Genomic DNA, 12,855 nt, shown 5'->3' with positions numbered 1-12,855 from the left:
CAACATCTTGGCAAACCTACCTGTCAAATCAGTCATAAGATTCAGGTGCGTTCCAAAAAACCTGGGACTCCTCAATCACCACTCCTCATTTTATCTCCACCCACCTTAGTCTTAATCTTAACAACAACAACTTAGATCATTATCACGCTTATCTCATACACTTGTCTCCTCATACGGCTTCTTCTCCTTCCAACGGTCCAGTCTGCATGGTTGCTCGCGACAGCAACATGTTTAATGGTATTTCCGAGTACCCAATTCCCTCTGCTCTTCATTTATCTTCTCTGCGAATAGTCGGTTCCTGCAATGGCCTAGTGTGTCTCGCTCAATATGGATATGGTTCCCTTATTGCTGATGCTATATATTTGTGGAACCCCAGCATTAGAAAATATAGGAGGTTGCCAGATTTTTCCTTAACCCAGTATCATTGGGTTTCTACTGGATTTGCTTATCAGTCCGAGACCAATGACTACAAGGTTGTAAAGATCACTAAAATGGGTGCACAAAACCACCATGGGGTTGAGGTTTACACATTAAGCTCCAACTCTTGGAGAAGGGTTGAAATGTCATTGGGAAACAATGTTGCGTTCAACAGTGGCAACTGCTGGCCTGCCACTTTTGTTAATAAGGCTTTGCATTGGTTGGGAGAAGTTAAAGGTGGAGTGCAACTCGCAAATCGTGACTTGATTTTATCATTTGGTGTCAATAATGATATTTGGAGAGATAGCACTCCCTGATGGACAACAACTGATACCACAAGGTCTAGTGGCAGTACCACATGATCTAATGGTGTTCAAGGGGAAACTGGCCTTCATTACATTTGATTACATCACAACCAACCGCATCAATGTCGTAGAATACATTGATTTTATGAAGTCGCATACACATAAGTCATGCTTCATTTGGGTGATGGGGAATATGGTGTACATGAATCATGGAGTAAACTTTTTTTGGTCCGCTTTGCTAATGCTTGCTATGTACATTTCTATGGTTGCAACAGTTGTTGTGAACTGCTAGTTAGAAAGGAAGTTGTGGTCAAATCCAATGATTTTAAGTGGATTCAGTTGGTGATTGTTTCACTTGACCCTGAAACTTTAAACGAGAAGGATCTTGGTATCCGAAATGTTTCACATTTAGCTACTACTTTCAAGGAAAGTCTTGTGTTTCTTGATGGAGCAGCTCAGCTATCTGGATAAGAAGTGAAATCATTACCGATAATCATAGGAATTTGTTATGTGAGTGTGATACAAATGAGACCATTATCATGTTGTTTCCTATGGTGTCATTTTGTTTTGAGGTAGGCAGAAAAGTATTGATGTAATGTAGTTGAATTTTATTCTTGATTTGTATCAAACCTTAATGCTTTTTAGGATTCTCATATTATGTCTCATATGTGTGCTGTGATCGGGTGTTGTCTGAATCCTAGAGCCACTGCTGTGCTGCTGTGCGCTTTGATCTGGTGCTGCCTGAGCCTAAGAGCTGCTCTGGTGTTGTGTTAAGTAGTGAATGTGTAATAAAAGCTTGCTTGCTTGTATGAAATAATTCAAGCCGGTTGTGATTACTTCATCACATGTGTATGCTGATAAGGGCAGTATTATGCTAGCTTTGCAGTGTAGAAGATATTAAAATTAGAGCATGTGCTCAATTATTGGAGCATGTGACTAATTGGTAGGTTGTTAGAGGTGGTGCTGGTGGTACGGGCACTTGAGTCAGTGTGCCTGTTTCTGGCACCAATGCTGGTTGCCCTGGGTTGAGAGAGCATGAGTCATCAACAGCTGAGCGGTGTTATTTTGAGTGAATAATATGCGCAATGCACTTTAATGCTTTGTGCATTGCATTCCATCAAGTTTTTCTTCTCTTTGGAATTCCCTTGCAACATGTTTCATTTACTGCTCTTTTTTACTATCTTTGGACCTTTCTTTTTAATTTATGTAATGTCTTTACTTCATTGTTTAAATCTGTCTGAATTCTCTTTCTTTTTGTAAGTGTATTTCAAAGTTTTATCTGTTCCTCTGAATATTTTGTTCTTGATGTTAGTGACAGTGAACTCTCTTGACTCTTGAGAATTTTAGAGTTGGCTAGTTTTGTAATTTTGTTTTGAAAATGAATTATTTCTACATATGATTGGCTAATTTAACTTTCCTTGCTTCAGCTGTATCATCATCTTCTGTATTGCTGCATGATTGGCTTAATCATCTTCAACTTGGATCTTTTCAATTGTTGCAAACAAAAATGGCAAAAATTTTAGTCATATACAGTGGTTACAATGTGTTTAAACAAGCTTATTGAATGCAGCAGAATTTGGGAACTCTTCTTAAAAATGTCAATGCACTCCATACAAATTGCAGAAAATATTTGCTTTGAAAAGAAAAAAGAGAATTTCTAAAGAATTGAAACTAGGAAGTGACAATGCAACCGAAAATAAAATACTTTTGCGATAGATTCATTAGTCAAATTCTTCATTAGAAATCTGTTATGAACTGGACTTTTATCTAGTAAAGAAATTTAGTCAAATTCAAGGTGACTACAATGCATTTGATTCAAAAATGCAGCTGATATTAGTTCAATACAACTGAATTATTTTAATGAATTAATAACTTAACAAATTCAGAAAATCTCTCATTTTTAGGAAGTCTTATTTACAAATTCTATCACTTTTTTTTTTTTTCCTTTTTGCTGAATAAATTATTTCATTTGAAGAAGAAGAAGAAAAAAAAAAAAACATAACAAATACAAGGACAAGAACCAAAAGGGACTAGCACATTTCACTCTTTAACAAAAACCCAAGAGGCTATGGAGGAGATGGGAATAGACCCAGGCATTACAAAATGCTGCCCATAAGCTAGATTATCAGCAAGAAAATTAAATTGTCTTGGGGAGAAGGAAAAAGACCAAGCAACAAAAGAGTTAAGCCTAGTTCTAATATCGTGAACTATATTTACAAATTACAATCTCCCAATCCGGATGGATTTTTTGATTGATTGCCTTCACTCAGCTGGAATCCCCTTCAAACAAAGTATAGTCGAAGTTAAATCTAGATGCTTCAGATACAACTAGCATGGCTGCTTTACATTCTGCCCATAGAATACTTCTTGGTGTTTCACAACCTATTCAAGCAATCTAAAACTCTACCTTCCCAATCTCTGCAAACTACAGCCAAGAAGGAGCCATTATCTCTAATGGTAGCATCAAAATTAAATTTATACCAGCCGATGGGGGAGGACACCATGAAATACCATTTGAATACTTCTGTTGCAAAGAGTCCCATGCTGCTTGATGAGATAGAAAACTTTTATTTATATGTTGTGCTAGTTCCATTGGTTGAATATCAACACCATTGTGCAGCAATGAGTTCCTAGATCTCCATTTATTGTCACATAAGATGGAAGCAAAGAGTGTAAAGAAGGATTCATTGGATTTTTCAATTCCCAAGAATTTGGCTGGATGTAAAATCATTTTAATCCAATTTGACGTTGGTTGGGAACTTGTTTCTGCAAAACTAAGAGGCCATAGTGACCTATGCCAAACAATTACTGTATAAGGACAAAGGAAGAAGATATGCTCATGAGTTTCAATAGGATTACAACATCTAGGAAAAGATGTATCTCAGTATCTTGAAGCACAAATCTTGCATTTAAAGTAGATTTTGTGGGAAGAATTTCCCATGAAATTTTCCAAAGAAGGTCTCTTTTGTTTGAAATTTTTTAGCTAAAAATTAAAGAGTTTAATAGAATAAAATTTCATACTTTTCAACTCAAAAAATAAAGAAGAATTAAAAAAAAAAAAAAGAAGAATTGGGAAATAAAGAAAGAGGAAGGCGCGGAGAGATCGAAACGATGATTCGATCTTTACGAGAGAAGAGGAAGCCGATTCGGAAAAGAAATATAAAGACGGAGAAGCCGACTCGGAAACAAAGAAATATATATAAAGTATTGGAAGAGGAAGAAACCGCGATAGATGAGGGTGATGAAGAATTTGGATTTATCAAATTTGCCTCCTCGAGGAAAAATAGAGGAAGCTGAATCGCCACCGCTCCAGTTGAAGATCGTGGAGCCGGATATAAAGGATGGCGAGTCCCTGCCATCTGAATCTGATCTACCGCCGGGTCCATCAGAAAGGTACAAACTCTACCTTTTATTCTTGCATGGATATAGCCCGGTCATGTATACCTTGTATGAGGTTGACATACCTCTCCATCCAGATCCTCCGCCATCGAGAGCAGTCCAAGACGATACAATAAGGAATCCAAGGCCGCTTTCCCCTATCCTCCAACTTAAAACCGGCAAATACGCAGCTGAAATGTGTTGTGTTCAGTTGGGCTACATGTTGTATTTTTTGGGTGGTGAAAATTTGGATATCGATTACCCATACATTGATGAAGATGTAAAGAAGGAGGTCGCTGTCAGTGTTCGGGATCTTTTTCCGAAAGACGTCTATTGTTTTGAGCTAGCCAATGACCACAACTACCGTCACCGTGAACCGAAAGCCGGTACTGCGATGAACTGTGGGAAGGCCAGCCCCCTTGCCTTTGTGGCCGATGAGAAGATTTACGTGATTGGAAGCAGCCGCTGGGACTCGGATGAAAACTTTGCTTACTTTGAGATGTTTGATCCTAAAGTTGATAACTGGATCATCCTGCCGAATCCTCCAACAAGGGACGTGAACACTCTATGGGTGGGGTATGTTGTTGTGGGAAGAAAGGCTCTCATTACAGCCTTGCAGCCGCACGAAACAGAGCGCCTATATTGTTTTGATCTTGACACACATAAATGGGCAAACGCAAGCATCCCTGACTATCTTGGTAATTTCTCCGGCGACACTCTGTTTGTAGGGCGTAGGCTTTATGGATTTCACTATGAAAAGGTAGCTGCATTAGTCCCATTAGAAGAAGAAGAAGAAAAGGAGGAGGACGAGGAGGAGGAGGAGGAAGAAGAGGAAGAAGAGGAAGCAGAAGATAAGGAGCTTCAACAATTCTTTAAGCATCACCGCCTTCATGAAGTCTCAGAGGAGATGGGTATGGATGCTATTTATAATGTTCCTCCGCAAGTGCAATACTCGGCAAGCCTGCTTCACTTGGGAAAGATGTACTTTTGTTATGTAAGGAGTGGCATGCCTCCGCATCCGGATCCGAATTTTGGCAATGGTTTCGTTACAGGAAATGACAAAAAACGTTTCATTAGCATTGTAATTTTTCAAGCCGTCAGGGAGACATACAAAAAAAATGGCACTAGATTTTCCAAGGCAAATTTCCTTCATTCTGAGCACTATGAAGTTAATACCCCCTTCCCGAATGGAGGTTTCATCAAAGGCTGCTATGTTCTTGGCTCGGGATACCCAGAGTCGAGTAAAGAGATCAGCGTCTAAGGTGGGTGCCGGCAATCTTGGGCAGAAGACGTCCAAGCGCATTTCGATTGCCAAGGCTGTGGTGTCTAGGGAATACCAGTGCAGCGGCAGAGGAGCATATTTATGTCCCATATACACGTGTAACCAAAAGATGCAACTGTAGCAGATAGTGATGCTGATAATGTCTCAAGTATTAGTTGTGTTTGAATTTCGTAATTTAGTTGTTACTTGAATTGTATTTTAGTTGTTGAATTTTATTGTTATTTGAATTTGTGTTGTGGTTAGATTAGGATAGGGACTATACGATGATAGGACTCTTGTGTAGATAGGATTAGATGATTAAGTTACCTTATGTCATTTGAATTTCAATCTAATATGTATTTAAACATTAATATGAGAAATGGTAGGCAACATTAATTAAACTTAAAAAAAAAAAAAGAATAGTTTGTTTAAGATTATCAAGTAGTTCCCTTTAAAAAAAAATTAGATAGTTTTATTAAGCAAAAAAGAAAAAAAATGGATCTTAAACTTTCCATTTAAATTAAAAAGTAGAAATAAAACATTTGTAATACACCCAAGCTGAGAGTTACATTACCAATATCATGATACTCTCAAGTCATGTCTACAATACAGAAACTTTCGTTTTGTATTCCTACTTAGATTTCTTGAATTTCTTTCTCTGCTGGAAGCTCTCCGGTGTTTGACTATCTAGCTTGCGTTTGATCCCTGCTTGTCTTGAAGAACCACCATCCTTTCGCACTGTTTCTTTTGCCCTTCGGGCAGCAACTGCTGGTCTTTTCCGCATCCGTTCTTTTGACTTCTCTCTCTGATTTTTAGAATTCAAATGGCCTGGCCTACTGCTTTTGGGATGGTCGCTCTTTTGTAAATCAGATTTGTGCGCACGCTTGCCCTGGTAGGACAGGGGAGCCTTTGTATTTGCCCGGTTATTGCTCTTTGGAGTCCTAGGATCCATGGCCAGCCTCTTGGCAGGGGCAGTAGGAGCTTCAGCAGGTGATGGGTTTGGTCTCTTAGAAGGGGTGGAATCTTTTCTTGCATGAGAGACCCTTAGCTCTCGGTCTCGAAGCTTCCAGTTTCGTTTTTTAACAACCATATTTGCGGCTTCCTGCAAATACACATGTAATTATAATGTAATTAATGAGTAATATAATGGCTATACAAGTCTCATTATTTTTGAAAAGTAATGGCAACAAAAGACTTTAGAAATAATAACAGAACTTTGAAAGATTTCATGATCAGACTGAATATTCAGTTTACAGTTTCAGAGGTTTTGCTATTTCTTAATCTGTCTTTGCCCTTAAATTGATCATAAGTCTTCCAATTACCACCCACCTTTAACCCAAAGCAATTCAACTCTCCTTCACAAGAAAATAAGGCATGCTCCCCTAGAAACATTTTACTAAACGCCTAAATCTAATTCCAATATTCACATCTTGGCCAGATAAAAGAGAAATCAATATTGTCAACAATAAAACATGCAAGATATCATAACCATTCTATCCAAACGATTCCTTTCACTTGATCTCCAAATATGCTTTGTCCAAAAGAGATCCTCTAAATAACAACACAAGATAAAGGCTATAATGCATTTCAGATGGAAGCTTTAACCTCCAAACATCTCCACAAGCATTTAGTGACACAACACACCTATGACTATCCCTTGAAATCATCAATTATAGATTACAACTCCAGTTCTCATGGTATCCATGTATAAAATGACAAACAGTGGTGTGGGTGACATAGGTGTATAGAACTAAGTGTGACTGGATATGCCAAAAGCAAACTTTGTATCATACTATTTTAGGGGAAAAAAAGCCTGCCAAAAGTATTTAAATTAATGAACATCACAAGTTTTTGACTATCTTGTACTATCATAAAATTACAATAGGAGAACTGAACTTCAACTAAATAGAAAGGTAGAATTCCATCTCAATTCCCGCTAACATGGACTGAAACATTTCCAAACTCAATAGGCATTCACAATTAAGTAAAAAATTAAAATTGTAAGATAATTTGAATTCATACCCTTGTTTTGAACAAGACGTAGGCGATGCCCTTTCCGAGACTTATATGGGAATGTCTAATGACCCTAATGGCTTCAATGCAGGATCCCAGATTACCAATACCAGAAAACAACTGATAAAGTTCTTCATCCTGAAAGAAAAAAGGAAGAAAGAAAAAAGAAACTTATGTCCAAATTACAACAATAATGCGGAATTGGAAGCCCACACATGCAGAAATCAACACAAGTAAGTTACCTTTACATCATATGGGAGGTTACCCACGAAAATAGTTCTCTTGCTATCATAAAGTGAACCAACCTCCCCTTTCAACTTCTTACGAGGTGGGCATGCCCTGTCTACACGAATGTGATTTCCAGCAACCTAAAATCACATTAGAAAAAAAAAACTTTCAACACACACACATATATATAGCAACAAAAATAGAACTTGACATAGAATCATGGCAATTGCAAAAGTTGAGGTAAGAATGTACCGCAGCCATGTTATGGGACAAAGAAGCCTGGGCGGATTCCTCAGTTTTAAAAACAATGTATGCATGGACACTGCAATAATAAGCTTTGTCATCAAAAAAATTACACTGAGAAAAAGACAATAAAATATCTAGAATAGCATTAGAAAAAAAAAATCATAACAAACATATCATTTATCAATTATTAAACGAAAAGGACTTCTCTCCAGATTGATCATAAATTCTACCTAGAAGCCATCAATATAGAAAAAAAAAACATATTATTGCCTCATACATGTGAAGATAGCAATTGTATATATAGGAGAACTGAACTTCAACTAAATAGAAAGGTAGAATTCCATCTCAATTCCCGCTAACATGGACTGAAACATTTCCAAACTCAATAGGCATTCACAATTAAGTAAAAAATTAAAATTGTAAGATAATTTGAATTCATACCCTTGTTTTGAACAAGACGTAGGCGATGCCCTTTCCGAGACTTATATGGGAATGTCTAATGACCCTAATGGCTTCAATGCAGGATCCCAGATTACCAATACCAGAAAACAACTGATAAAGTTCTTCATCCTGAAAGAAAAAAGGAAGAAAGAAAAAAGAAACTTATGTCCAAATTACAACAATAATGCGGAATTGGAAGCCCACACATGCAGAAATCGACACAAGTAAGTTACCTTTACATCATATGGGAGGTTACCCACGAAAATAGTTCTCTTGCTATCATAAAGTAAACCAACCTCCCCTTTCAACTTCTTACGAGGTGGGCATGCCCTGTCTACACGAATGTGATTTCCAGCAACCTAAAATCACATTAGAAAAAAAAAACTTTCAACACACACACATATATATAGCAACAAAAATAGAACTTGACATAGAATCATGGCAATTGCAAAAGTTGAGGTAAGAATGTACCGCAGCCATGTTATGGGACAAAGAAGCCTGGGCGGATTCCTCAGTTTTAAAAACAATGTATGCATGGACACTGCAATAATAAGCTTTGTCATCAAAAAAATTACACTGAGAAAAAGACAATAAAATATCTAGAATAGCATTAGAAAAAAAAAATCATAACAAACATATCATTTATCAATTATTAAACGAAAAGGACTTCTCTCCAGATTGATCATAAATTCTACCTAGAAGCCATCAATATAGAAAAAAAAAACATATTATTGCCTCATACATGTGAAGATAGCAATTGTATATAGACGAGGGAAAGAGGTGAAGTTTCCCAGATAAATCAAATAAATTATTTGAACATCGAACAGAAAAAAATGAAAAATTTAATATAACACAGTAAAAGCAAAGTTAGAAAAATTATAAAACCAATCGACCCAAAATCTATATATATATATATATATATAACATGATTAAACGCTTATAGAGAAAAAACATTCAAATTTCAAACAAGTTAAATAAATCAAACTTGTACAAAAACAATTATGTGATTCAAGATAATCACCAGTCAGCAGCTTCATTGATTTTCTTCGAAAGTATGGCCCCCTTTCTCGGTAATTTCGTCTGCAAAAAACAAAAACCAAAAACAAAAGAACATAGCCATCCATCAATACTCACTCCATACATCATGTTTGCTCAAAATCAATCAAAAAACAAAAAATTGATGATTGAACACTCACATCCAAGACAGGCACAGACCGAATCCTCACAGACTCAATCTCTCCAAATTGTTTGAATTCCTTAATCAAGGCCTTCTTCTTTATCTTCAGTGGCAAGTTGCCAACAAACACAGTCCTCAAAAGCTTGCTTTCGTCGTCGAAACCGGTATTGGAAACCACCATATCCTCCACTCTATCCACTGTTTTCCTCTTCACCCCAACCACCACTTTCTTCTCCTGTTTTTCTTCCTCTTCTTCTTCCTCAACCGCACCGAATTTCTTCGCCTCGTACTGTCTCTCAAGCTCATCCCTTTTCCTCTTCTTCTTCTTCTTCTCCTCCCTATCCTTCAAACCCAAATCAGGGTTTTCTTCCCCTTTTGATACAGAACCCGAACTGGATTCGGAACCAAAATTAGGGTTTAGGGCTACCTCTTTCTTCGATTTCTTGACCTCCAATGGGGCCTCCGCGACCAAATCTGAATCACCATCATCATTAAAATCAGGGTTTTGGGATATCTCTTCCTTGGATTCCTTGTCCCTCTTCCTCTTGCTCTTCTTCTTTGTCTCCTCCTCCTCCTTCAAATTAGGGTTTTGAGAAATGAGAGATTCAGCAGGAGCAAACCCTGATTGATCATGGGAGTTTCGTTTGTAGGGATTGACGGAGGAGAAGATGGAAACGGCGGCGTCTTGGGGGGTTCCGAATAGGGATTGGAAAATGTCGGTGTCGGTTTTGGGAGATTTTGCTTTTGCTGCTACTTCTTTGGATTTCTTTAGTTTTCCCATATCTCAGAGCTGTACGTAGGCTGCAAGAGTGTGGAATTGGGTTTGGAACCCTAGGGCAATTTTAGGAGGGAGAGGGAAAGACGTGTGTAAGTCAAAAAAATCTTTTGAGGACCGGGTTGCCGGTTTGAACTTCTCAAGCCCACGGGCCTTCTGAATATATACTCTATATCTATATGAGCTCGGCACAGACACTTTAATATTAAGATTTTGAATTATTTTTATTTTATTTTATGTGCTAATAATTCTGTTTAGGGTGTATAAATTTGTTTATCACCTGGAATACTTACTGCTTAGTAGTTACTACTCTACAGGACGACCCATTAAGTGATAAAGTAAAGCAGACATTTATCATTTAATTTTCAAATGAATAACTACAAAAGGAAATGAGCAACGACAATATTTTCACCACAAATTTTAAGTGATAAGTTGTTATCGGTTGTTATGAGTGAACAAAAAAGTAATTTAAATTGTGAATTCAAATTAAAATCAGTAATAACTTACCACTTATGATTCGTTATGAAAATGTTGTGAATATAATACTTCTTAAAAGAAATAGCATATCTTCATTCGAGAAGATCATGCAAATCTATCACTACCCTAAAAAGGAAGGTGATTAAGATAATTAGCTACAATCAAAAGCAAAGATCTTCGAGGTCAAAACTCGTTCACCCCCCACCCCCCCATATATAGATGATTAGATTATTTTCCATGTATGAGAAAAATTTTAATGAGATTAATTAAAGATTGAGAGTTTTAATCTCGGAAAATTATTGTGTACTTCCGGAGTATTATAAATGCGTACTCCCTCCTCTCATATGAATGGAGGGTCCCACTAATTAAATTTATGGTAAGACCCACCATTCACGTGAAAGGGGGAAGCACGCATTTATAATACTCTGGGAGTACTTAATAATTTTCCTTTAATCCCTAACTTGAGCGTTAGGTCTTTCATCCTTTTCTTTGTCTTGCAACACATCATCGGGTTGAGTTCGTCCAAGTCTTCTCGGCCTTGCATCAACAAATTTTTCATTTATATTTATAAGAATATATAGAAAAGGTAATACTTGGTCCACTCTAATTTTTTTTAATATAAATATATGATAGATCTATAGACAGTACTCAAATAAATTGAGTCCTAATTCTATTCCCAGTAATAATTATTAAAAAAAAAAAAAAAACCTAATTCTATCCAAATTTATGTTAAGTGATATATATAATTGTTTTTGTGCAACATGTAAAAATGTATCTCCAAATTTGATTTCTGTTTTGTTATACCATTTAGTCTTCAATTGTTTTAATAATGCCTCTACAATTTTCATTTTATTTTATCACATTTTTGGTCTAATATATTTATGGTTTAAAAAAAAAAAAATCAAACCAGTCAAAGAACCGAAAAGAGAATGGTTATTGGTTCTATGGTCAGACCAATAGTCAAATCGGTGAGGTCATAAATAATTTGAATAATAATTTTAAAATTATAAAAAAGTATAAAAAAATTGCCTATTAATTATGTGTAATGTGTATATCTTTGATAATATTAATAAGTGTTTATATTTTTAATAATGTTAACAATTTGCTGCACATAACTTGTATAACAAAGAGTTAAATTTTTATACAACAAACTATGTGGCGGTTAAAAAATCCACACGTATTTTTTAAGTAAGTCACATAACTTATTAAAGGGTTTAGCTTATCTCCTGTATTTTTTCAAGTGAACATCTCATTTTATTTTAATGGTGTGGTGGTAAGTTTTAATCTTCACATTTTATTTAGTAAGTGGATGATGTGGTAGTTTCTCATTAAAATAAAAGGAGATTCCAGTTAAAAATGCATTGGAGGTAAACCAAACCCTTAAAACTAATAGGAGGTAAGTCGGACCCATTTAGGCTTGTAACGAAAAAAGTATGGCAAGTTTTGTTCATTAACAGTTTCTTCACCTCAAATGTCCATCTCTCTTTCTCTCCCCCCAAATTTTGTCTTCTATTCAATTTCTTCACCTCAAATGTGTGGCAATTATTTTTCTTTTCAATTTTTTTTTAAAGAGTTTCAATTTTTGGCTTCTGCTCCTAATAATAGCTCTTTTATAATTAGGCTATGACATCAGTTAGTTTTTTTGTGTAGGCGGAAATTGAACCCTAAATCTCTTATTCTACCATCAGAGAATTTACCAGTTGAGTTAACTAGAATTCACTTTTCAGATTTTTTTTAATTAAATTTTTTTTTGGATAAAGTTTCAACCTATGGCCATTTCTGATAATTGTGCTTTTTGTTATCAAACTAAGGCACCGATTGGTCTTTGGTGAAGGCGAAGATTGAACCCTAGATATTTTATTCAACAATTAGAGACTTTCCAGTTGAGCTAACTGAAACTTACTTGGATGTGTTTGGATACCGTTTATTTTGTTGAAAACTAAAAACTAAAAACACTGTAGCAAAATAATTTTAAATGTGTGAATAGTGCCATGAGACCAATTTTTAATGAAAGTTTTGTTAATAAAAAAGGTTTGTAGGTCTTGTAAATAGTGCACAGGATCCACTAGAAAAAAAAAAAAAAAAAAAAAAAAAAAAATCTGTGCACATTCTCAAAAAAAAAAAAAAAAAAAAAAAA

General features: G+C 35.9%; 3 protein-coding genes across 3 annotated transcripts; 2 read left to right on the top strand and 1 right to left on the bottom strand.

Moving 5' to 3' along the window:
• The first annotated feature begins 206 nt into the window (after positions 1 to 206).
• Positions 207 to 734, top strand: LOC112029624 (F-box/kelch-repeat protein At3g06240-like). Its single transcript, XM_024062309.1, has one exon. It carries the CDS (start codon positions 207 to 209, stop codon positions 732 to 734), a length of 528 nt encoding a protein of 175 aa, XP_023918077.1.
• A 3,059-nt stretch (positions 735 to 3,793) lies between these two features.
• Positions 3,794 to 5,728, top strand: LOC136069984 (uncharacterized). Its single transcript, XM_065779169.1, has 2 exons — positions 3,794 to 4,115; positions 4,199 to 5,728. Exons 1-2 carry the CDS (start codon positions 4,064 to 4,066, stop codon positions 5,359 to 5,361), a joined length of 1,215 nt encoding a protein of 404 aa, XP_065635241.1. The 5' UTR covers positions 3,794 to 4,063; the 3' UTR covers positions 5,362 to 5,728.
• Positions 5,729 to 5,848: 120 nt separating this feature from the next.
• LOC112034748 (uncharacterized) lies at positions 5,849 to 10,387 on the bottom strand. Its single transcript, XM_024067565.2, has 6 exons — positions 9,486 to 10,387; positions 9,311 to 9,369; positions 8,761 to 8,830; positions 7,617 to 7,742; positions 7,384 to 7,512; positions 5,849 to 6,463 (listed from the first exon to the last, which is right to left on the bottom strand). The coding sequence occupies exons 1-6, from the start codon at positions 10,245 to 10,247 to the stop codon at positions 5,993 to 5,995; spliced, it is 1,617 nt and encodes a 538-aa protein (XP_023923333.2). The 5' UTR covers positions 10,248 to 10,387; the 3' UTR covers positions 5,849 to 5,992.
• Positions 10,388 to 12,855: the final 2,468 nt, after the last annotated feature.

The sequence above is a fragment of the Quercus suber genome, unplaced genomic scaffold, assembly GCF_002906115.3.
Source record: "Quercus suber isolate HL8 unplaced genomic scaffold, Cork oak 2.0 scaffold_201, whole genome shotgun sequence".
Classification (NCBI taxonomy): domain Eukaryota; kingdom Viridiplantae; phylum Streptophyta; class Magnoliopsida; order Fagales; family Fagaceae; genus Quercus; species Quercus suber.
Note: the sequence above shows the minus strand (reverse complement) of the source record. Positions and strands in the feature narration are given on the sequence as shown.

What these genes read in the sequence shown, in the direction of transcription:
- LOC112029624 (XM_024062309.1), top strand. Translation starts at nt 207, where the DNA reads ATGGTTGCTCGCGACAGCAACATGTTTAATGGTATTTCCGAGTACCCA.
- LOC136069984 (XM_065779169.1), top strand. Translation starts at nt 4,064, where the DNA reads ATGGCGAGTCCCTGCCATCTGAATCTGATCTACCGCCGGGTCCATCAG. An exon ending in CCGCCGGGTCCATCAGAAAG is followed by an intron (nt 4,116 to 4,198) that starts GTACAAACTCTA and finishes CTCTCCATCCAG; the next exon opens with ATCCTCCGCCATCGAGAGCA.
- LOC112034748 (XM_024067565.2), bottom strand. Translation starts at nt 10,247, where the DNA reads ATGGGAAAACTAAAGAAATCCAAAGAAGTAGCAGCAAAAGCAAAATCT. An exon ending in ATCAATGAAGCTGCTGACTG is followed by an intron (nt 8,831 to 9,310) that starts GTGATTATCTTG and finishes TTATTATTGCAG; the next exon opens with TGTCCATGCATACATTGTTT. An exon ending in TGTCCCATAACATGGCTGCG is followed by an intron (nt 7,743 to 8,760) that starts GTACATTCTTAC and finishes ATGTGATTTTAG; the next exon opens with GTTGCTGGAAATCACATTCG.